The 23,440-nt window shown below is 36.5% G+C and overlaps 1 protein-coding gene across 3 annotated transcripts in view; it reads left to right on the plus strand.

Annotated features, from left to right (window-relative positions):
* The window catches only part of Ypel (Yippee-like), a 97,770-nt gene that overhangs the window by 42,875 nt on the left and 31,455 nt on the right, over positions 1-23,440 (plus strand). For 2 of the 3 annotated variants that reach the window (XM_065348134.1, XM_065348135.1), the window contains one exon: positions 23,145-23,380. In XM_065348134.1, the coding sequence (XP_065204206.1) occupies positions 23,279-23,380 (102 nt within the window). In that variant the 5' untranslated portion in view covers positions 23,145-23,278. Of the gene's footprint in view, positions 1-9,054; positions 9,300-23,144; positions 23,381-23,440 lie in introns of those variants that run through there. The other variant, XM_065348136.1, reaches the window with a different exon arrangement.

Below are 23,440 nucleotides of genomic sequence, written 5' to 3' on the forward strand. Positions count from 1 at the left end.
TACTTTTAACAAGCAGCTGATGGGATTTCTGTTCAGGTGACGGACAAAGCGCCTTCTACTTCGTTTTCCCGTGGTTTATGCCCCTTCTGAATTGTTAAATAACGATTTTATGAGCAAATGAATTTTATATTTTTAAATGAATAGATTTTACGATCAACAATACTGGTCGACTCTTATTCCATTTCTTAAAACTAATACCTACCTAAACATGCTAAGGTGCACTGGGGGAAGTCAGAATTTGGGGTAAGTTAGAAAACTTGCTCTAGCTCCTAGAGGTTTATATCTGGCGAAGTGCTACTACAGGTGACTTGAGGGTACTACCCCTACTTCATCATGGTGTAAAAATTTTCGCGATCCAGTTTCATTTTAGATGTCTTTGGTTCAATTGTATTTTGTTGCTTTGAATTTGTTTTCAAATACAGACTTTCTATCTCTTAGTTTTTCGCATATAGCGAACAAACCGTGCGTCCTAGTGAAAATCTGATGAAAGTAATCTCAAAGAGAATTAAATTCTCTGCAATTTTGTTACTATGCAATTTTTCTAGGACGCTCTGTTTGTGAGCTACGCCTCTGCAAAGTTTATCCTGTTCTGACTTCCCCCAATGTGGGGTAAATCAGAACAGTTTATATTTTATTCCACTGAGCGAAAGCTACTTTGTCAATGACGCTAAAATTTTCACCATAGGTTAAGAACCCTTATGGGAACCTACATAATAAATTTGATCCATATTGGTTCATTAGAAGGGGAGTAACAGCTGGTCAAAGTTGAAATTGCGAAAAAACATTCTGACTTGCCCCAGTGCACCTTATTACTTGTATGCAGTCAATAATTTCTGAAAAATGTCTGTGTAACACTTGGACAGTTTTCAAGCTTTTTTTTTTCATTTGTAGGGGTGCTAGACACTATTAAGGGCTATTTATGAAAATGTTTACCTTTAAAAATAATCAATGTTGGGTCGAATTTTTTTCCCTCCCAGCAGGCAGCAAAATACTTGAACTAAATGAAGCAAGATCGAAAGAGCATGCAAAAATATTCCACCACCCAAAGTTTCAGGCATTCGAGTGCTTTTTCGATTCTTGATGAATTTTTGAAAATAAAATTTGGATCAAAAAATGAGAAAAAAATCAAAATTTTACTAACCTGTAGTAGGAAGCTGAAATTTGGAATTTTTTAATAACCTAAGCATCTGTGCAAAATTGAACTCAAATGAGACATTTTTCTCAAATTTTGGTCGTTTTCTGATGATCCGTCAATTTTTGATATTTTTCAGTGATTTTCACAATCTATTTTACAATTTTTATGATACTTTCTGTGTGAATAATTCATTTCTGGCTCTTTATTAAACGTCGAGAATCGAGATGGTCAGAATTTTTACTTCGACCTTCGATCATTATTATTTTATATGTACTTATATCTGTTGATTGATCAATAATTTTATAACTAACTAATCCTCCTTAATTTTTCTTTGTTTCAGGTGAGTACTTCCCTTCCGAAAATGATAGAGTGTAATATGAACTCGCGTATGAGAATAAGTAAGTAATTTTATACTCCTTATGAGGAAAGTTCCGTGAGTCACTTCTACACCTGTAACCTTTTATTTTCAATAGCAAATCAAAAAAAAAATTAATTACGGAATTTGAAAATCAGCTGAAATAATTTGTCCATCAGGTTTGAATCGAGGTGATCTGATTTTCCAAATACGAATTTGGAAATGCAGTAGATCAAATTTTTGAGTTCACGAACGATTTCGATTTTTAATGAGTTTTTGAAAAATCAAACTTGGGGTCAAAAATGGAAAAAATCAAAATTTTACCAAATAGACCAAGAGAGCTGAAAGGTGTGGCATGCCTTGTGTTCGACCCTGCAAATCGATTGGAAACTATTTCGAACCATTTTGAGTGGTAGTTTTTGGAGCACCCTAGCAGAGTTTTGAAAATTGAATTCCACAACTATTTACCCAATTTAGTTGTTGAAATGAAATTTACTTCATACCCCATTTTTAATGTGCTGAGTTCATTTGAGGTAGTTTCTGGCTGTTCTGGAGCCTTCGATTGAAAAATTTTGCTAAATGCTCCAAATTGGTTGAAAATTGTCGACTGAGGTTTCTGAGATCAGTATTGGATGAAAAGAAAAACATTTTTCTGTTAGATGAGAAGTTTCGATTAGTGAAGCACATTTTGCCAGTAGTTCAACTTTTTTCTTCCAAAATGTCAACTCGAGTCGGATTCTGGACGGATTATTAATTGTTAAAATGATAAAATGAGATCGCAGAGTACACGATGTAGTTCAGAGTCGAGTCAGCGACTGGTTTTATGCTGGTTAAATGAGAACAGCGATACAGTGGTCTGGCCTGTCGCTGTTTCTTTCTTTCTTTTCTGGTCCACATAGGTATATTTACCTTTTTATTCATCTCTGGTACAAAGAAGAAGCCTCGTGGAGAGCGTAGAATCTCGTCTGCGTACATCTAGTGACGACTAACGCTTTGTCCATCTCCATATGTTATCCAGGCATCTCTCTCTCACTCTCTCTCTCTCGCTCGCACTCTCTGCCTATATCTACGCATCGCTCTCGTACTCGTACAATGGTTTACCATTTACCACTACACGGTCGTCGACAGAGGTCTATGAACGGTTCATTGTTCTTTCCTCTTTCGTATTAGTTCATTAGTAATTTACATGGGACGTGCGGAAGACGACGAACGTGTCTGAAATTTATGCGCCGCAGTCGCAGTCGCACTGAGCACATGTAGCGGGCTGTTGGCGGCTGTTTTTCTCGCGGTGTAGGTGAAGGTGAAACGATAAAAGTGCGTGGAAGTCGAGCACTTGTTGAGCGTGTAAGTTTTTTGGATCGCTGAGCACTTTTCAGTTTTCTCGCCGCAGCAACCGCCGACCGAATGAAAATGCTGCAGCGATGACATGAGGCTGCTGTTGTGTGCTGTTCGGTCTACAGTACGTGTTTTTCTGTCGCTTCGAGTGATTTGTGTGGTAGCGAGTGTAGGAAGTTCAAGGTCGATTCGTCGATGCTAATTTGGGCGTTTTTTTTGGGCGTTTTGGCGGTTTGGTTTGGGTTCGACGAGTCGAAGACGAAGCGAGGACTTGTTTAAATATTTTATTAGGCGTTGTGTCGAATTTCTTCGTAAAAGCGAAGAAGGAGAAGTTTTTCGTGAAATTGAAAATATCTCACTTGGTTGTTTCGAGAAAGGTGGTATCGTTTAGTCGAAGACTTGGTAAAATCCAGTGATCAAATTCTTCTTCGGGGAAGAAAGGGCACGTGCATTCGTGATAAAATTATTCATACGAAATTATTCAAAATTACGAGAAAATTGATCGCATTGAAATGGATACAAAATTTAGATATTATTTAAAATTTCCAATTAGATACCTAATATCTATGATTAAATTCGTTTGAAATATCAGAATAACTTCACAGTGGGCTGAAAACTTATGAAATTGAGTCAAAGTATTCTAAATAATGTGAAAATGATTGATGATTAAAGTCCTGCAAAATTCGTTCAAAATTATTTTCAGATTTTCAAATATTGTCTGAAAGGTTCCAAATTCTACAAAAAATTGTTGAAATTGAGTGAAAATTGCGTCAATGAAATGCTCGAAAATTTTTCAAAAATTGGCGGGAAAATGGTTTGAATGTCTATTCAAGTGGCTTAAATTTACCAATAAAATTGTTTTTGCTGCTTTGACCGCAACAGATTTGCTCATTCACATTAAATCAAATTTTCACTTCGAGGTGTGATTAATTTAGGATATAATTTTAGTAATTTTTTGGGGGGTTTCTGTATTTTTTTCTGACATTTCTCAAATTTTCCTCACGTTTTAATAAGTCTCGATACATTTTTAGACATTTCTTGTCAATTTTTTTTAATGTATTGCCAATTTTTCTTTCATTTAAGCAATTTTTATAATGTAGTTCTTGTAAGTTTTACTATATTTTATTAATTTTTTCCGTTTTTTATGTATTTTTTTGATATTTCAGTAAGTTTTGATATTTTTCAGTGTTTTTTTTTACAATTTTTTTTATTTTTTCGTTTTTTTGGAAATTTTTTCTTGATTTTGAACAATTTTTATGATAGTTTTCACAATTTCTTTTATCATTAAGAAAATCATCATCGATTTTTGTCATTTTTTTAAAGTTTTTTTTTACAATTTAAAGAATTTTTCGGTAGTTTCAGCAATTTTATTAATTTTTCTCCATTATTTTGTATATTTTTCGCTCATTTAAGTTGCTTTTGATATATTTTCAGTAATTTTTGTGGTTTTTGATCGTTTTTTTTTCATTGTGTGGCAAATTTTTCTTGCATTTTGAACTATTTTTATGAAAGTTTGTGGTAATTTTGACAGTTTATCGAGTTTTTTCTGCAATTTAATTGTATTTTTTACATTTTTTCAAGTGTTTCACGAGTTTAAGAAAATCAAACGAATTAAATTTAATCTGATTTGTTCAAAAACTCTTCATTTCAGCGTCAAAATGCATCTTAATTATTCTCTTTTCAATTACCCGCGCCCCCTTCTAGATCGCCGGTCTCACCAGTTGAAAAAATAATAAAAATAAAAATCGAAATTGAAAAAAAAATTTCATTTTCTGATTAGAATAAATAAATCAAGAAAACTCCTCCCACTCCCTCACTCCCAAACAATTCGGTCCCTTCGTATAGAGGCCCAAAATTTAAAAAAAAACAACAAAAAAAATTTTGGGGTCCAAGGAAATTTTTTTTGGAAAATAAAGTGACTTGTAAAAATTTTAAAATGTCAAATTTTCAAACTTTACTCACATTTTATGTTTCTCTCGATTTTTTCCTATTTTAAGGGCTCTTTACATTTGAGGCGACCAAAACAGCTTGAACGAAGGAGGTTTAGATTTTTTCAAATTGTGGGGGGGGGGGGACTCCTAGAACAATGTTTTTGAACTGAAAAGAGAAGTATTCCAACCAGGACAACATTTTTGAAGATTAGTAAGAAGAATTAGAAGAGGACCTCGAAATTCAACACCAGCAAAAGTTTCAGGTGCTGAAATTGATTTTTCGATTTTTGACAAATTTTAAAAACTTTACATTTTTCTGAAAAAAATCAAAATTTGAATTTAATTGACATAAAAGGCAGAAATTTGGTTTATACTTCATGTTTCGACCTCACAAGTCGATTGGTGATGATTTCGAACCGTTCTCTGAAGTCACCTGCGGATTTTTGTATTCTCCAGTTCTCGAAAAGAAAGGTTTTAAAGTGGAGTAAAAATGAAATTCAGCACAATCATATAAAAATAAACTTTGATTTACCATCTTCGAGACCTTTTAATTGATCAATTTCGGCACATGTTTTTAAATTCTTTTTGCAGCAGTTCAAATCAAAAATTTTCTCCAGCGATTATTTTTGACGAGAAAAAAGAAAAATTCATCGTAATCCGTTCGAAGCTCCAGAACAGTCCGAAACCATTTTCAATCGATTTGGGAGGTCAAAAATATTAGATATAAACCAAATTTCAGTTTTTTATGGCAATTTAATCAAATTTTCATTTTTTTCATATACTTGAGAATTGTGCCAAATTTAAATTTTTTTAAATTTACCAAAAACCAAAAAATAAATTTCAGTGCCTGAAATTTTTGATTGTGGTGTATTTCGGGGTCATCTTTCGAATCACGTTTGTCCAGTTCAAAAATTCTTCCCTGGTGAGGCGAAGATCAAAAAAATTGAAAATTATTCCCTCATAAAATCCGAGGACTTGAGCTAAAAAAAATTCAACTTCGAAATAGTCCGGCATATGACAGTAGGAGTAATTGTACCCCCCCCCCCCCACCCGCCGATCCTCCGGGACAACATTTTTCTTAAAGGGGACATCCTAAGGAACATTTTAATGCAAAGTTGCCAAAAAAAAAAGTTGGCCTTACTTACAAAATGGCGGCCATTGTGATTGACAGGTCAGCCGAAATAGCAGATTTTGCGTTTCAACATAGGACTTGCACGAAATTTTTCAAACTTTACAAAGGTAGATCGAAAGATCATGCAAAAATTTATCACCTGTCCAAATTTCAAGTGCTAAAGTGCGTTTTTCGATTTTTGGCGAATTTTTGAAAATCGAATTTAGGCCAAAAATGAGGAAAAAAAATCAAAATGTTACCAAATTGACCAAGAAAGCTGAAATTTGGGATATATCCTATTTTCGACATGCCAAATCGATTGGAAACGGTTTCAACCCGTTTTGAGCAGTTCTGGAGCCTCCAGCAGATTTTTGAAACTCGAAATTCCCACAAAATTCCATCAAATTGGAGTTGTAAAGCTAAAATTCATTCTAAAAACTAGTTTCAATACGCATACGAAGTACTGCAGATGAATTTCATCAAGTCGTTTTGGAGCCTCCAGCAACTTTTTGAAAATTCCTGAAGTCTCCAGCAGATTTTTGAAACTTTAAATTTTCACAAAATTTCATCAAATAGAGATGGAAAGCTGACATTTACTCTACACTCCAATTTTAACACCCTCTGAAAACGACTTCTGGTGGATTTCAAGTCATTTTAGAGCCTTCAACGACTTTTTTAAAATTACTGGAGCCTCCAGTAGATTTTTGAAACTTTAAATTTCCCCAAAATGTTATCAAACCAAGATGGAGAGTCGAAATTCATTCTGCACACTAATTTCAATACGCTACGAAGTTGACTGCTGGTGAATTTCAAGACTTTTTAGAGCCTCCAGCAACTTTTTGAAAGGTTGTATGACGTTTTTTTGGAAAATTGAAATTTCCTAAAAGTAGCTGGAAGCTTCAAAACCATTTGAAATCACCATGTAGTCTGCGAAGTAAATTTCAGCTTGCAAACTCCATTTGATAAATTAATGTTGGAGAAATTTCAAGTTTCAAAAATCTACTGGAGGCTCCAGTAATTTTCAAAAAAGTCGCTGGAGGCCCTAAAATGACTTGAACCCACCTGAAATCGTCTTCAGAGGGTGTTAAAATTGAAGTGTGGAGTAAATTTCAGCTTTCCATCTCCATTTGATGAAATTTTGTGAAAATTTAAAGTTCCAAAAATCTGCTAAAGGCTCCAGTAATTTTCAAAAAAAGTCGCTGGTGGCCCTAAAATTACTTGAACCCACCTAAAGTCGTCTTCTGAGGGTGTTAAAATTGGAGTGTAGAGTAAATTTCAGCTTTCCATCTCTATTTGATGAAATTTTGTGAAAATTTAAAAGATTCAAAAATCTGATGGAGGTTTCAGGAATTTTCAAAAAGTCGCTGGAGCCTCCAAAACGACTTGAAATTCACCTGCAGTACTTCGTAGCGTATTGAAATTAGTTTTTAGAATAAATTTTAGCTTTACAACTCCAATTTGATGGAATTTTGTGGGAATTTCGAGTTTCAAAAATCTGCTGGAGGCTCCAGAACTGCTCAAAACTGGTTGAAACCGTTTCCAGTCGATTTGGCATGTCGAAAATAGGGTATATCCCAAATTTCAGCTTTCTTGGTCATTTTGGTAAATTGATTTTTTCCCTCATTTTTGGCCTAAATTCGATTTTCAAAAATTCGCCAAAAATCGAAAAACGCACTTTAGCACTTGAAATTTGGACAGGTGATAAATTTTTGCATGATCTTTCAATCTACCTTTGTAAAGTTTGAAAAAGTTTTTGCAAGTCCTATGTTAAAACGCAAAATCTGCGATTTCGGCTGACTTATCAATCAAAATGGCCGCCATTCTGTAAGTAAGGCCAACTTTTTTTTTGGCAACTTTGCATTAAAATGTTCCTTAGGATGTCCCCTTTAAGAAAAATGTTGTTCTGAAGGATCGGCGGGGGGGGTGCAATTACGCCTATTGTCATATGCCGGACTAAAATACGAGCCTGGGCCACCTCAATAAATATTCAGATCTGAAAAAATTGGAAAAATTAGTCAAGAAAACTGAAAAAATACGAGGAAATTGATTTATGTCTGAAAAAAATGGGCACCCCTGTAATTTCCCAGTCCCACTTGTCTAAATCGAACACGAACGCAAACATTACAGAATCATTAAAGGAAAATTCCGCACGTAAATTTTAATTCATTCGTCGATCTAAACTCATCATCGAAACCTGAGGAAAAAGTAGTAAAACCACAATGTGAGGAAAACCTGATAAACGAGGATATTCCCCTACAATAAAACTGCAGTGTAAACACAAATCAATCCAAACAGGCCAGCCATGCGGTCTTCGAAGCATGTACACTAGTACTTGGTAGTGGGTAATAGCCTACTCGGTATGGTACGAGGAAAAAACCATTAGTCAACTAATAATGGTAAAAATATCCAGGGAATCTGTATAGGTAATAGGTACGTCTACGTACGAAGTAGATATGGCTATGACTAGATTTGCACTGTATACGTGAATCATTAAATAACGATGACAAGTTACAAGTTCATTGGAAACAATGAATGACCTTCTGATTCGTAATTTTCGCGTCCAACTCGAACTCGAAAACCGAGAAGTGAACAAATTTCACGCCAATTTCACCCTCAATTTAATCCTCTCTCGCAAGAAGTAACAAAATCGAAACATTATCGCAATTTGAGTCCATAGAGAGATATGAAAAGAACTCGTATAATACACACGAACTCGAACATTAAAGCTGATATATTTTTCGATTAAATTTCGTTATATATGTTGCTTTGTGTGTGTATGTGTGTGTTGTCGAGCTTCGTATTATTATTTTTTTTTCGAGCTGAAACGCAATACTTGTATTATAGGTAGTCGGTAAACTGGTATAATTATAATTAGGTACTAAGAAGCGTGTAAGATGAGTTAATTAATCGTCTTTTCCCATACGTTATCATCTGGTATACAAGCTTAATGAGACCAAAACAAAGGTATATAACTGCTTCTCGAATATATAGTTATCGCAGACAGAGACATTTTCACGGATCATTTGACGCGTTTTAATCGACCGGTCTGTATATCTATACTCGTAAAAGTACGAGAGGGAGATTCAATATGGTCGACAGTTTGGATATATTTCATTTTTGCATGACTTTGGTTCAGTTGTGGATAAAATTAGCCGCGTTAATTTGCAAATCTACGTTAAGTGTTTGCGAATATATTATAAGTTGCGCGAATCCGAAATGCATCTTCGCTAGGTACATTAGAGCGTTGAAATATTGCGGAGAATGCTCCGCATCGGTAGTTCGTGTCAATTGTAAACTCGCTGTGGCCAATTTTGACGTGGTTTGTTCGCCCGATAGTTCGATTCGTAAGTTTTGCGATCGTTTGGCACCAATTTTCAGAATTTTCAGGTTCGCTTATGCCAAGTTGTACGAAACTTTGTACTAATTGTTTCGGTAAGTTTGCTTTTCGATGCGGTGGGTGACATTGATGTGTATAGAAAGGGTATGGGTGGTAGAGGAGATTGTAGTGTGGATAAATAAGTTTGTTTGAAGTACGTACTTTTTTTTTTTTTTTGGTTTATTGAATCGAGTGATTATGATTTTATCGAGATTTGAATTTGATGAACGAAGTTGAAAATATTATTCGTGTATTTGTATTTCTAAGCACGTGTTTATTCGTCTTTATTATTCATATACTGTGTTTTTAGAGTAGGTAATGCATATATTAGGGAGATACCTATTGCGAGAGAGATAATTCCATAAATTCGAGTCTTTTAGTGTGCTAACGAAGACATTGGCTCAACAGAAGCTTCGTTTAATTATTGCTACTTAAGCAAATTTTCATGGCAGTGAACTCTCGTTTGACATACTAGGTCAAAGTAACATCATCAACGAAAATTCAGTAGGTGTAACGGTTCATAATGCTTATTCATTCAGTTCGAACGAAATTTCTATGTAAGTTTTCATCCTTTTTGTAATATTTTTCTCAGATATCATTCAAAATTCTGGGTCTGATTTATACGAAAGTTGGATGATTGAGAATGATGTGTTCTTGAACTCTCGTAATTAAAATTTCAGACACCCAAATTAATTTTTCATCGCTCGAGAAAAGCTTGAAAATTCATTTCTGTCTCGAAAAGGAAACTACGGTTAGCGGAAATGTTTTTCATTCTGTTATAATATTGAAAATATTACAGTTTTACTCTAAACTGAGACAAAAAAAGCAAAAATTGGTATAAATTTTACAAAAACTTTATAATATACTGTTTAAGTTCTGTGAAATATTGCACAAATGGCCCTAAATCAACAACAAAGAATTTTGTTAATGAAAATAAAGAATTAAAATTGAAAAATGCCACATCAGTGTTTTAAAGGTCACATTCTCTGAATTACACTACAAAAGTTGGAAAAGGTTTTGGGTGGGGGGGGGGAGCAAAAATTCTTTGAAAATGTTTTCTAAGATGATTGGTGTTGAAAAATTTTTTTCTTAAAGGGGACATCCTAAGGAACATTTTAAAGCCAACTTGACAAAAAAAGTTGCCCTTACTAACAAAATAGCAGTCATTTTGATTGACAGGTCAGCCGAAATCGCAAATTTTGCTTTCCAACATAGGACTCGCACAAAATTTTTCGAACAGGACAAAGCTAGATCGAAAGATCATGCAAAAATTCATCACCAGCTAAAATTTCAAGCGCTGTAGTGTATTTATCGATTTTTGGAGAATTTTTGAAAATCAAATTTAGGCCAAAAAAGAAGGAAAAAATCAAAACATCACCAAATTGACCTAGAAAGTTGAAATTTGGAATATACTCCATTTTCGACGAGCCAAAACAATTGAGGAGCGATATTCCAAAACGCCCCTTCGTGCATTTTTTTCGAATCGCGTTTTTAAAAATAAAAAGTGTTCCAAAACGCACTTTGTCCATTTTCATTGAATTTTTTTTAGCGGTATCTGGTGAATGAAGTGTATTTAAATAGCCAATTTACCAGACTAAATTTTTTTTTTTTTTGATGGACATAGGGCGTTTTGGAATATCGCTCCTCAATTAGAAACGGTTTCAAACTACTTCGGACAGTTCTAGAGCCTCCAGCAGAGTTTTGAAATTTGAAATTTTCACAAAATTTCGTCAAATAGAGTTATAAAGCCGAAATTCACTCTGAAAACCAAGTTTAATACGCTATGAAGTCGACTGTAGGTGAATTTCAAATCGTTTTGGACCCTACAGCAAATTTTTGAAAATTGAAATTTCCTCAAAATTTCCAAAATGAAGTTATAAAGCCGAAATTCAGCTTGGAAACTGCTAGAGCCTCAAGCAAATTTTCCAAACTTGAAGAAATTTTCTCAAAATTCATCGAATGAAGCTGGAAATCCGAAATTTACGCTGCACTCTAACTGAAACATGTTATCAAGTCGACTAAGTCATTTTGGAGCCTCCAGTGACTTTTTAAAAATTTTTTGGATCCTATGAAATGTCCACAAAATTCTATCTAATGGAGTTATAAAGCTGAAATAAGTAATTTTCCTAAAAAAAAATCAGTAATTTACATACCTAAAATTACCCATCAATTTACAAACATTACCTACAATAAGCCAAAAAATAACCTTTCATTCATCTTTAAATATCATATTAAACATACTTTTTTCTTAAAGGGGACATCCTAAGGAACATTTTACAGCAAACTTGCCCAAAAAAAAGTTGGCTTTACTTACAAAATGGCGTCAATTTTGATTGACAGGTCAGCCGAAATCGCAGATTTTGCGTTTCAACATAGGACCTGCACGAAATTTTTCAAACCTTACAAAAGGTAGATCGAAAGATCATGCAAAAATTTATCGCCTGTCAAAATTTTAAGTGCTGAAGAGCGTTTTTCGAATTTTGGCGAATTTTTGAAAATCCAATTCAGGCCAAAAATGAGGGAAAAAATCAAAATTTTACCAAATTGACCGAGAAAGCTGAAATTTGGGATATACCCTATTTTCGACATGCCAAATCGATTGGAAACGATTTCAACCCGTTTTGAGAAGTTCTGGAGCCTCCAGCCGATTTTTGAAACTCGAAATTCCCACAAAATTCCATCAAATTGGAGTTGTAAAGCTGAAATTTATTCTAAAAACTAATTTCAATACACTACGAAGTACTGCAGGTGAATTTCCAGTCATTTTGGAGCCTCCAGCGACTTTTTGAAAATTCCTGAAGCCTCCAACAGATTTTTGAAACTTTACATTTTTACAAAATTTCATTCAAAGTGGATGGAAAGCTGAAATTTACTCTACACACCAATTTTAACAACCTCTGAAAACGACTTCTGGTGGATTTCAAGTCGTTCTAGAGCCTCTAACGACTTTTTTGAAAATTACTGGAGTCTCCAGTAGATTTTTGAAAGTTGAAATTTCCCCAAAATTTCATCAAACTAAGATGGAAAGTCGAAATTCATTCTGCAAACTAATTTCAATACGGTACGAAGTTGACAGCTGGTGGATTTCAAGTCGTTTTGGAGCCTCCAGCGACTTTTTGAAAGGTTATATGGCGTTTTTTTGGAAAATTGAAATTTCCTAACAGTAGCTGGAAGCTTCAAAACCATTTGAAACCACCATGTAGTCTGCGAAGTAAATTTCAGCTTGCCAACTCAATTTGCTAAATTAATGTTGCGAGAATTTCAAGTTTCAAAAATCTACTGGAGGCTCCAGTAATTTTCAAAAAAGTTGCTGGAGGCTCTAAAATGACTTGAACCCACCTGAAATCGTCTTCAGAGGGTGTTAAAATTGGAGTGTAGAGTAAATTTCAGCTTTCCATACCCATTTGATGAAATTTTGTGAAAATTTAAAGTTTCAAAAATCTGCTGGAGGCTGCAGGAGTTTTCAAAAAGTCGCTGGAGGCTCCAAAACGACTTGAAATTCACCCGCAGTACTTCGTAGCGTATTGAAATTAGTTTTTAGAATAAATTTCAGCTTTACAACTCCAATTTGATGGAACTTTGTGTTTCAAAAATCTGCTGGAGGCTCCAGAACTGCTCAAAACGGGTTGAAACCGTTTCCAATCGATTTGACATGTCGAAAATAGGGTATATCCCAAATTTCAGCTTTCTTGGTCAATTTGGTAAAATTTTGATTTTTTCCCTCATTTTTGGCCTAAATTGGATTTTCAAAAATTCACCAAAAATCGAAAAACGCACTTAAGCACTTTACGTTTTGTCAGGTGATAAATTTTTGCATTGTAAGGTTTGAAAAATTTCGTGCAAGTCCTATGTTGAAACGCAAAATCTGCGATTTCGGCTGACCTGTCAATCAAAATGGCCGCCATTTTGTAAGTATGGCCAACTTTTTTTTGGGCAAGTTTGCTGTAAAATGTAAAATGTTCCTCAGGATGTACCCTTTAAGAAAAAAGTTGTCCCGGAGGATCGGCGGTGGGGGGGGGGTGCAATTACTCCTATTATCATATGCCGGACTAAAAAGTTGACAGAAATTTCACTAAAATCACCAGTGATTTACCAAAAAATTGTTTACCCACTCCAAGGATTTTCCTCAAACAAAGAATGGGTCTTCACGTGTATCTATTTCAATTTTTTGAATGGCAGTTTTCATCGTTTACATTTTTCGTGGATAGCCGCAGTTTCGAGCTTCATTACTGATTTTCTATTTTCTTCGATTCTCTTCAGAAACCTACAAAATTGATTTTTCCAGCGTTCAACTAGTCTTGAGACCTGACACGATGCTTCAAAATTCATCAGCTCCGTACAGTAAATCTTTAAATTCGTGGGTCTTTCTCCCCTCGCCTCACATTATTCCATCCACTTCTGAAATACGAGTATTTTCAAACTTCTATCAGACTGCCATGCCACGTGCAGCCGAAACTTTAGCTCATTTGCCAAAAAAGGGTTGTCAAAAAGTTGCCTTCGAAACAATATCTTTTCGCAACAAAGTCTCATTGAAAATTAACCGGACGTTAAAAGAACACACAACGAAATTCAAAAGGAATTTTCAAACAAAACCCTCGTCGGATTGAGAATAGAAAAACGTGCTGATAAAAATGGAAACATCGAACGAAACGACCACAATAATTATTTCTCCAGTGATAGTTCTCGTATACTTTGAAAACTTATCATTCGAACATGCAAAGAAGACAAAGAGTTGAAGAATAAGATGTAACAAAACAATAGAAAATCATCTTCTACCCTCCTGTATACGTGTCACCGTGTACAAAGTACAGCCATTATAATATCTCGTCTGCTTCCACCCTGATACCCTTTACACCCTGTCGACGTAATACTGAACAGACATTTCCGTGAATTCGATGGTACATTACAAATACTTTGGGAACTTGGAAAAGGGAAATAGCTGCGAAGAATATAAGAGAGAAAGCTACGTACGTATACTAAGGGCAGGGGTAATAATAAACGCGAAATACATATACAACGTTTCGTACTCTAACCAATGATTAGGTTCCTTTTGGGAGCCCCAGTCAGCGAACAACGTGCCCTGAGGGGTTTTCAAGTGTTGACGATGAGAGATGCTGGATGCTCGGTTCGCATCTCAGTTTACCTACCTCAGCCACGCTGAACCGGCAATGAAAAAACCCGATCCGATTCCCGGGTGAATAACATCGCATTCGCATCGCATCGGTTTAGTGTACCGTATACGGCGAAGCTCGTTCGTCTGCGAAGCGAAGAATATGGCAACAGAAGGTGGATGGCGAATGGCGAGGTGAGCCAGCCAGGTAGAATGAACGCAAGGTGTGTAACGGTGCGCGGTGACAAAGTCCGCCGCGGCGGTGGTGGTGATGGTGAACTTTTTGCAGACATTTGCGAGCAGAGCGTCAAAATGAAAGAAGGCAAAGCGAAGCGTGGCGAAGCAAAGCACCTGTAAAATACTCGTAAGTTGACATTTTCGCGACTGTTCTGTTTGTGTACGAGTACGAGAGTACGACAAGGGCGAGGACGAGTACACTGCCAGTGGTCGGGTGCACATTGGTGTAATTTGCGAAAATGGTAGCAGAGCTTGGTTTGCACATTGCGCTTCGCTTCGCCCTCGCTCAACCCTGCTGTCCTGCCTGCAGTGGTAGTAGCAATTCTTATGGTGGCGAACTGGCGATACGGTCAGTAACCTCGTCATTGGAGAGAAACGTTCGCTAAATCCGGCTCTTTAATTCGTACTAACGTTATTATTGCAAGTCGTCGTCGCTAGCATGTGTCGTAGTCGTGTGTTGCCTTGTTCAAACTGCGTGTACGAGTAAAATAACACGTATATCTCGATATGCACATTTCTATATTATTGTGTACCTTGACATATACTCGTAAAAAATCGAAATGAACGCGTGTAGGTGGTAAATGTGATGCACAAACACACAAACACGTGTACTGTATGATGTACCTACTGGTACGATGATGGCTTGGCTCTCTTGACGAGTTGTTTAGTGAGTTGGTGAGAGGCATAGACCCCTGATATGATTGCTAACGGGCTGACCAAGCTGTAAACAAAATTGTAACAGAAATGAGTCTTTGTGTGGCTTTTAGGAAACGAGGTAGAAAAACATTCACGCATTTAGCCTGAGAAGACCGACTTTTCTTGAAATAATGAATCTTTTACGAACGAATTGATTCACTTTTTTTTCAAACATTTATGCACAGCACTTGATGTGTTTACAATCCAATCGAATCATTTACGAACGATTGGCGATTAAATAAATTGATTGATTCTTGGTGAACCATTCACGAGCGGATCACTTACTCGTAATTTACGATTGATTCGGTTTTTGTGAAATTATTGTATAGGAATTGATCTGTTTTCAAGCAAAGTGAATCAAATCGAATCATTCGCAAACGAGTTGATCAATAGTTACTGAATCATTCGCGAACGAATCGGTTCTTGTAGGTGACTCGTTCGCGAACGAATCGATTCATTTACTCAATTTTTGGTGAATGATTCACAAACAAATTGAACTATTTTTACTTTTTTAGTGAATCATTCGCGAAAGTGAACCGTTCGCGAACGAATCGATTCATTTACTCAATTTTTGATGAATCATTCGCGAACGAATTGATTTGAATAACCCTCGAGAACTGACATCACTGAGGAAACCTCCGGGTGCTGACTTCACTGAGGAAACCTCCGGGTCCATGTCAGCACCCGGAGGTTTCCTCAGTGATGTCAGTACATTAATTTTACGTGCTGACATCACTGAGGAAACCTCCGGGTCAAACCCGGAGGTTTCCTCAGCGATGTCAGCATAAAAATAAGTCATCGCTTAAGGGATATGTGGCTCGTTCGCGACCGAATTGTTTCATTTTCTCAATTTTTGGTGAATCATTCACGAACAAATTGAATTATTTTTAGTGAATCATTCGCGAACGAATCGATTCATTAACTCAATTTTTGATGAATCATTCGCGAACGAATTGATTTGAATAAGTGGCTCGTTCGCGAACGAATTGTTTCATTTTCTCAATTTTTGGTGAATCATTCACAAGCAAATTGAACTATTTTTAGTGAATCATTCGCGAACGAATGGATTCGTAATAGTGACTCATTTGCAAACGAATCGATTCTTATAAGTGACTCGTTCGCGAACGAATCGATTCATTTACTCAATTTTTGATTAATCATTCACGAACGAATTGAATTATTTTTGGAGAATCATTCGCGAACGAGTTGATTTGTATAAGTGACTCGTTCGCGAATGAATCGATTCATTCACTCAATTTTTGGTGAATGATTCATAAGCAAATTGAACTATTTTCAGTGAATCATTCGCGAACGAATCGATTCTTATAAGTGACTCGTTCGCGAACGAATCGATTCATTTTCTCAATTTTTGATTAATCATTCGCGAACGAATTGAATTATTTTTAGTGAATCATTCGCGAATGAGTTGATTCGTATAAGTTACTCGTTCGCGAACGAATCGATTCATTTACTCAATTTTTGATGAATCGTTCGCGAACGAATCGATTCGTATTAGTGACTCGTTCGCGAACGAATTGTTTCATTCTCTCAATTTTTGGTGAATCATTCACGAACGAATTGAATTATTTTTGGTGAATCATTCGCGAACGAGTTGATTTGTATAAGTGACCCGTTCGCGAACGAATCGATTCATTTACTCAATTTTTGATGAATCATTCGCGAACGAATTGATTTGAATAAGTGGCTCGTTCGTGAACGAATCGATTCATTTACTCAATTTCTGATGAATCATTCGCGAACGAATCGATTCGTATAAATGACTCGTTCGCGAACGAATCGATTCATTTACTCAATTTTTGATGAATCATTCGCGAACGAATTGAATTATTTTTAGTGAATCATTCGCGAATGAGTTGATTCGTATAAGTGACTCGTTCGCGAACGAATCGATTCATTTACTCAATTTTTGTCGAATCATTCACGAACGAATTGATTCGTAAATTTGATTGATTCGTTGACGAATGGATCTTTCAAAAAATTGATCAATTCGTTCATGAATGATTCACCAAAAATTGAGGGCCGTATTCTTTGTAGGAATCGTGCATGCCTATAGTGAGCAGGAACCTTTGAACCGATTTTGATCACATTTAAAATATCACCCTTTGACTACTAGCAGGACATTTCGTCATCATCATCGTGTTTCAAAAGTTCAAAGCTTCCAAGTTTATCGAGCGACAAAATTTTTTTCGACATTTTTCACTGTAAAAAATGATTACTTTGATGAACGACTGAACCATTTTTTATGAAACTTAAAATCTCACAAGTCCATCAACATTCCTATAATGTCGGACTTTCACCATGATGCGAAAGTTCGCAGCTTTCGAGCATAATCGCCAACAGAGTTGAGCTTTTGGAAATTTCCATGGGGTAATTTTGCACAAAACGACACTTCGACAATAATTTTAATAAAATGCAAGACTTTCTTAGTCGTTTTTAGCAAAAAAACGAAACATTTCAGCAGATTTGCTAAACAGCGAGATTTTTTAATGATACTAAATTACTCATAACAACTCATAAGTTGACAAAATACAAGACTTCAACAATTTTTGCAAAAAGCAAGACTTTTTGAGAATTTGACAATTTTTTACAAAAGCGACCTGCGAAAAAATTGCCCGAGCAAAGCGAAGGTAAATTTTTTCTTTATGAGAAATGGAAAAATCTGTTTGAAGTACCCCTTCACAAAATTTCCTGACTTTCGAGTAGAAAATATGGAAAATTCCCAAATTCTCTGACTTTCCAGGTTTTCCAGGCTTGTGGACGCCCATATTATGCATTTGTGATCTTGCATTATTGGTTGAAATTATCTCTTCGCTGATGCCATGTATGTTATGCATTATCCCACCCATCCCCACCCCACCCCCTTGACTTTCAGCTTCAATTTGTCACATCTTTGTTTCATCTGCATCCCAATCATCTCTGCCATTATTTCCGTAATATCGATGCTCAAAATATACTCGTTATACGTAATATACGCAATATCTAAACAAAAACGCAATTTCCTCGCGCGTGTTTTTTTCAATTTCTTATTTTCTTTCTCTGTATTCAGGTGTGTTTATAGTGTTTGTGTTTACTGGCAACTCGTCGAACCGTAGTACACATACAAGTGTCTAGCGCGTCAACACGATTGCCCAGATAGAGAAAGAGAAAGAGAGAGACGCGAGATGAAGGAAGATGCAGCCATTATCTTATGGCGCCTGATTCTTGCTTCGCGCTGTTGTTACAGCTCGTCTCTTCCTATTCCTATTCCACCGCCGCCTTCTATATACGTACTCTTGGAGTATTGCTGGCCATTGCACCTTGTTGCTTTTGCTCGTTTCTCTCTGGGGTATCGTTGTACGAGTACTATACTCTCTCGTATACTCGTATACCGCATGCACACATTTTTCTATAGTGTCTGCTTCGCTGTGCTCTGCTCTGCTCTCGCCTCTCTCTTCATTCTTTGCGAACAAAGCGTCTGTAATATCTGTAACGAGGTTTTCACTTTTCTCCCTCTTGCTCTCGGTAACACGCTGGCTAGTACAGAACAGATGGAGTTTTCATCGCCATTTTCCGTTTCAGTTAATTCGCGCATATTTTGCTGACCTGTGTGGTCGTGTGTCTGCACAATGGGTTTCTTTTCTTTGTTCAGTTTTCATGGTGCTCTTTTTTCCCGCAGTTGCTGCACCAGTTTGTTGTTCTTTTGAGATGGGGGGGGGAGGGGGGGATTGTCGATCCCATGATAGAGTTTTTTTGGGGGGGGGATAGACGTTCTTTGAGCCATCAGATGTCATTATTAGCAAAAAATTACTCGAGATACAATTTTTGAGAGTAATAAGTGGAGTGGAATTCTAGAATAAGTTTTACTAAAAGAATCGAAAACGAAGTTGATAAGATAAGTGGGTCAAATTCCAATTTTATGAAGACTTAAAAAAAAGGCTCAAGATGTCAAAAAAAATCTTCTTTCTCACTAGCAGCTTAATTCAGTTTTTGCAAGAAGACAAATTCGAGAAATTTTTTTCCAAAATTGGTTTAAAAACCTTCTGCTTCTAAATGGTCAAAATTTAATAATTTTCACCATGAAAAAACGTCGTAATTTCACAAATGTGTGCCAATTTCTAGTGAAAGTTGTGTCATAATTTCAAAATTTCACCAAAATTCCAGAATTTGGTCAATATTTTAAAAATCTTCGAATAATTTTATTCACTCTCGACTTGTGCAAAAATTCAAAAACTCCGCAATTTCACCCCAAGAATAGTGTCATAATTCCAAAATTTCTGAAATTTCATACCAAAGTTGCGCCATAATTCCGAAAATAATGAAAATTTAGTCCCTGAATTGTACCACAGTCCACAACCTCAATATTCTGTAGTTTTGCCTCAAAGTTGAACTCTACAATTATTTTTATCATACAAAGGTGTCATAATTCCAGGAATGTGCGAAATTCGTGCCAAAATTGTACCATAACCTATAAAAAATTTCGCAGTTTTTACACCAGAATTATTCCAAAACTACAACATTTGTGCAATTTCGCCCCAAAACTCTGCAAAATGTTGCCCCAAATTGTGTAGTAATCTCAAAATTATGTCAAATTGAATTTTTTCATCTTGCTCTAAGATTATGTAAAATTTCTGAAATTTCCAGCACAAAATGGCGCCGGAAATCCCTCAAAAAATGTCCAAATTTACGACAAAAGTTTTTCTAAATCCTATAAAATTTTATGCACAGATTCACAACGTTTTGGAAATGTGCCTCAAAATGATTTTAAAATTTTTGCAATTTTTTAGTTTTAGCCATAAAATAAGGTCACAGTTCCAGAAATTCTCAAATTTTGTGCCTAAATTATGTTAATTATTGCTCCAAGATTATGTCAAATTTCTGCAATTTTCAGTACAAGATGCACAAATTTGGAGCCAAAATTATGTTGATGATGAAACATTGCAAATTATGATATGACCTAGAATCATGCCAGATTCACAACATTTTGAAATTGTGCCTCAAAATAATGTCAAATTGCATGTTTTAGGTTTAGCAAAAAAATGATTTCACAATCCTAAAAGTCCCCAAATTTCGTGCCAAAATTGCGTTAATCCCTAGAATTATGTCAGATTCACAACATTGCAAAAGTGTGCCTCAAAATGATGTCAAATTTCTGCAACTTTTTAGTTTTTATCTCAAAATAACTTGACTATCCCAAAAATGCCCACATTTTTTGCCTAAATTGTGTTAAATTTCAAAATTTTGCCCAAAATCATCCACAATTATGCGAGATTTGCGCCATCCTGCCATTTTGCTCCAATAAAGAGTATGTCAAATTTCTGTTATTTCCAGTTCAAAAATGGTGTCACAATCCTGAAAATGCGAAAAACTATGTTAATCCTAAAATGTTGCAAATTTTGATGAAGAATCATGCAAGATCTAATAGGTACATTTCTTGGATACTTAACGGTCAGCAAATCTATGAAAAACTTAATCAAAATGTAAAAAGATTTGGACTTTGAAGGTCAATTTGGAGGGACCTGGCTGAAGGTTTTCTTAAATGTCCAAAAACAAATTTGACCCTGGAAAGGGGTCAAATAGGGTTGGAAGGTTGAAACCTGCAAAAGGCACTTCGGGTACATCCTCCCATTGTACTGTGAAAATTTGAACCCTCTAGGTCAATTTGGAGGGGCTGTAGGCTTTCCCAAATGTTGGTCAAAAGTCGAAAAACACGTAAAATAGCCCAAAAATCCACTTTTTGACGCTGGCGAGGAGTCAAATGGAGTTAGAAGGTTGAAACCTGCAAAAGGCAATTCGGGTACATCCTCCCGTTGTACTGTGAAAATTTGAACCCTCCGGGTCAATTTGGAGGGTCTGTAGGCTTTCCTAAACGTCGGTCGAAAGTTGAAAAACACGTTGATTAGCCCAAAATTTCACTTTTTTGACCCTGATGGGGAGTCAAATGGGGTTGGAAGGTTGAAACATACAAAAGGCACTTCGGGTACAACGGTACATCCTCCCATTGTACTGTGCAAATTTGGACCCTCTAGGTCAATTTAGAGGGGCTGTAGGCCTTCCTAAACATCGAAAAACACTTAAAATAGCGTGAAACTCCACTTTTTTGACCCTGGAGAGAGGTCAAATAGGATTGGAAGGTTAAAACCTGCAATAGGTACTCATGGGGCACACTCCCATTGTATGCTGAAAATTTGGACCCCCTAGATCAATTTTAGGGGTGAGGGGGTCAAAAATGGGGGTAAAATAAGGTTGTTCCCACCTTAAATGGGGTGGGGATGACCTAGGAAACTGAAATTTGAATATGTTGATCACAATGGGGGTATTGACCAATGGTATGATTTTGGACCTTTTCCGTCCATTTGGGGCCATATTATGCCCCTCAAAAGAAATGACCTTTCTGTAATTTTCAACTTTGACCCTCCCCACTGCAGGGGTCAACTCTAGCTCCCAAAAGAACCCCATTCCCCAAGTTTGACCTTATTTTATTAGAACAGGTTCCAGCCTCCAGGTCATAATCTAGTTTGAGCTCAAAACGTCGAGAACTATCAAAATTTTTGACCCCCCCCCCCCCTGACCTTTTTATCCAAAGTCGAGCCTACCGCAATAGGCATCATTTTTTACAAAAATTTGGCTAATAACGAAGTAAAAACGTTGGTCAAAAAAGACAGAGTAGTCTTAATAATCCTAACGATAGCATTCTGTGTTATCCGGCCCGGAGGACCATATTGAAAATTGAATGAAATAAGCTTTCTCGAGATTACTGAACATGTAACCGCGGCAGGTTTTGATCAAATTTACTAGGATGAAAGAGTTTTCACATCTCTTTGATGAGGAAAAAAAAGACAAAAAGAAAAGAACACGTTTGCTGGATCAGCTGTTCTTTATAGAAAGAACAAAGCAACGATACAGTCTATTTTGATGGCATTACTTAATTTAACGAATTAAGCGCCGATGCCGATGCCAATGGCGGTGGCTTTGGCGGAACCATCGTGTACAGGTTAAGTACTCGTATACGTATGGGATTTGCTTTGATGTACATAGTACAAGAGAAGTGCGTGGCTGGACTGGCAAAATGTGGTATCTATAATGGATTTATTCTCGAGACAGCGACAGTGAAAAAAAATGAAAGGAAATAGCCTACCACGATGAGGAGGTATCTTTCAGTGTACATCCGTTCGTACACCATAGCTACGATATAGGAGAAAAATTGCCTTAAAATGGTTAACCTGTTGATTTTTTATCGCCTTGTGTGCGGCTTATAAGTGCACGTACTCGACGTATCCGTTCTGTTCGCAACGACGACGACAAAAATGAGATTTTACAATGTTTGACGATACCGCAGCGCTGACGCTGGTGCGAGAAAAATCGAGGGAAATGCTTTAAAGTGTTAATTAAAATGGTTTGTTTTTTTAATCGGAAAATGAATTGTACGAGTGGAGCTAGATTGCTGATGGAGGGAGGTGGTGGTACTGGTAGTGGTGTATTAATAAACGACAACGTGCTGGCGATGACGAAGGAAGGTTCGAATCGAATTTATAATTAGCGTTGCCGGGTGGCTGCTGTGGAGAGTGGAGCTGGGTTACTGTATGGAGACATGGAGAGGAATAAGCGACAAAGCGAGCGCAGGAGGAGGATGAGGAATCTCAGCGGAGGGTATTAAGAACAGTCGAGACGTAAGGTACGACTGTGTAATGATCGATACGTCGTTGCTGCTACGACTACGTCGACGTAATTAAAAATGCGACTGCGACCGACGACGACCAAACGTGGTCTTAGAATACGAGTATAGTATTAAATAATTACTCGTGGAAATTTTATAATATCGTATTCGTAATCGATACCGTATGTTTTTGTTTGATTTCAGCGACGACGTTACCCTGATCTGCGTGAAGAAAGGGCCCTCGGACGCCCAAATTTCATTCGCCCCGTCCCCCTTGGCCCCACAAACCGCCGAATGCATTACACTGTACACGGTGACGTGATAACCTGCGATGAGCCATGGTGAAAACGTTCCAGGCGTATTTGCCCAAATGTCATCGTATGTACTCGTGTATCCATTGCAGAGCACATCTCGCTAATCACGACGAGCTTATTTCAAAGGTAAGCTGTGAGCTTTGATACGATGAGTTACTACGTAGTACAAAGTTATCGTACGTGTGC

The sequence above is a fragment of the Planococcus citri genome, chromosome 2 (assembly GCF_950023065.1).
Source record: "Planococcus citri chromosome 2, ihPlaCitr1.1, whole genome shotgun sequence".
Classification (NCBI taxonomy): Eukaryota; Metazoa; Arthropoda; class Insecta; order Hemiptera; family Pseudococcidae; genus Planococcus; species Planococcus citri.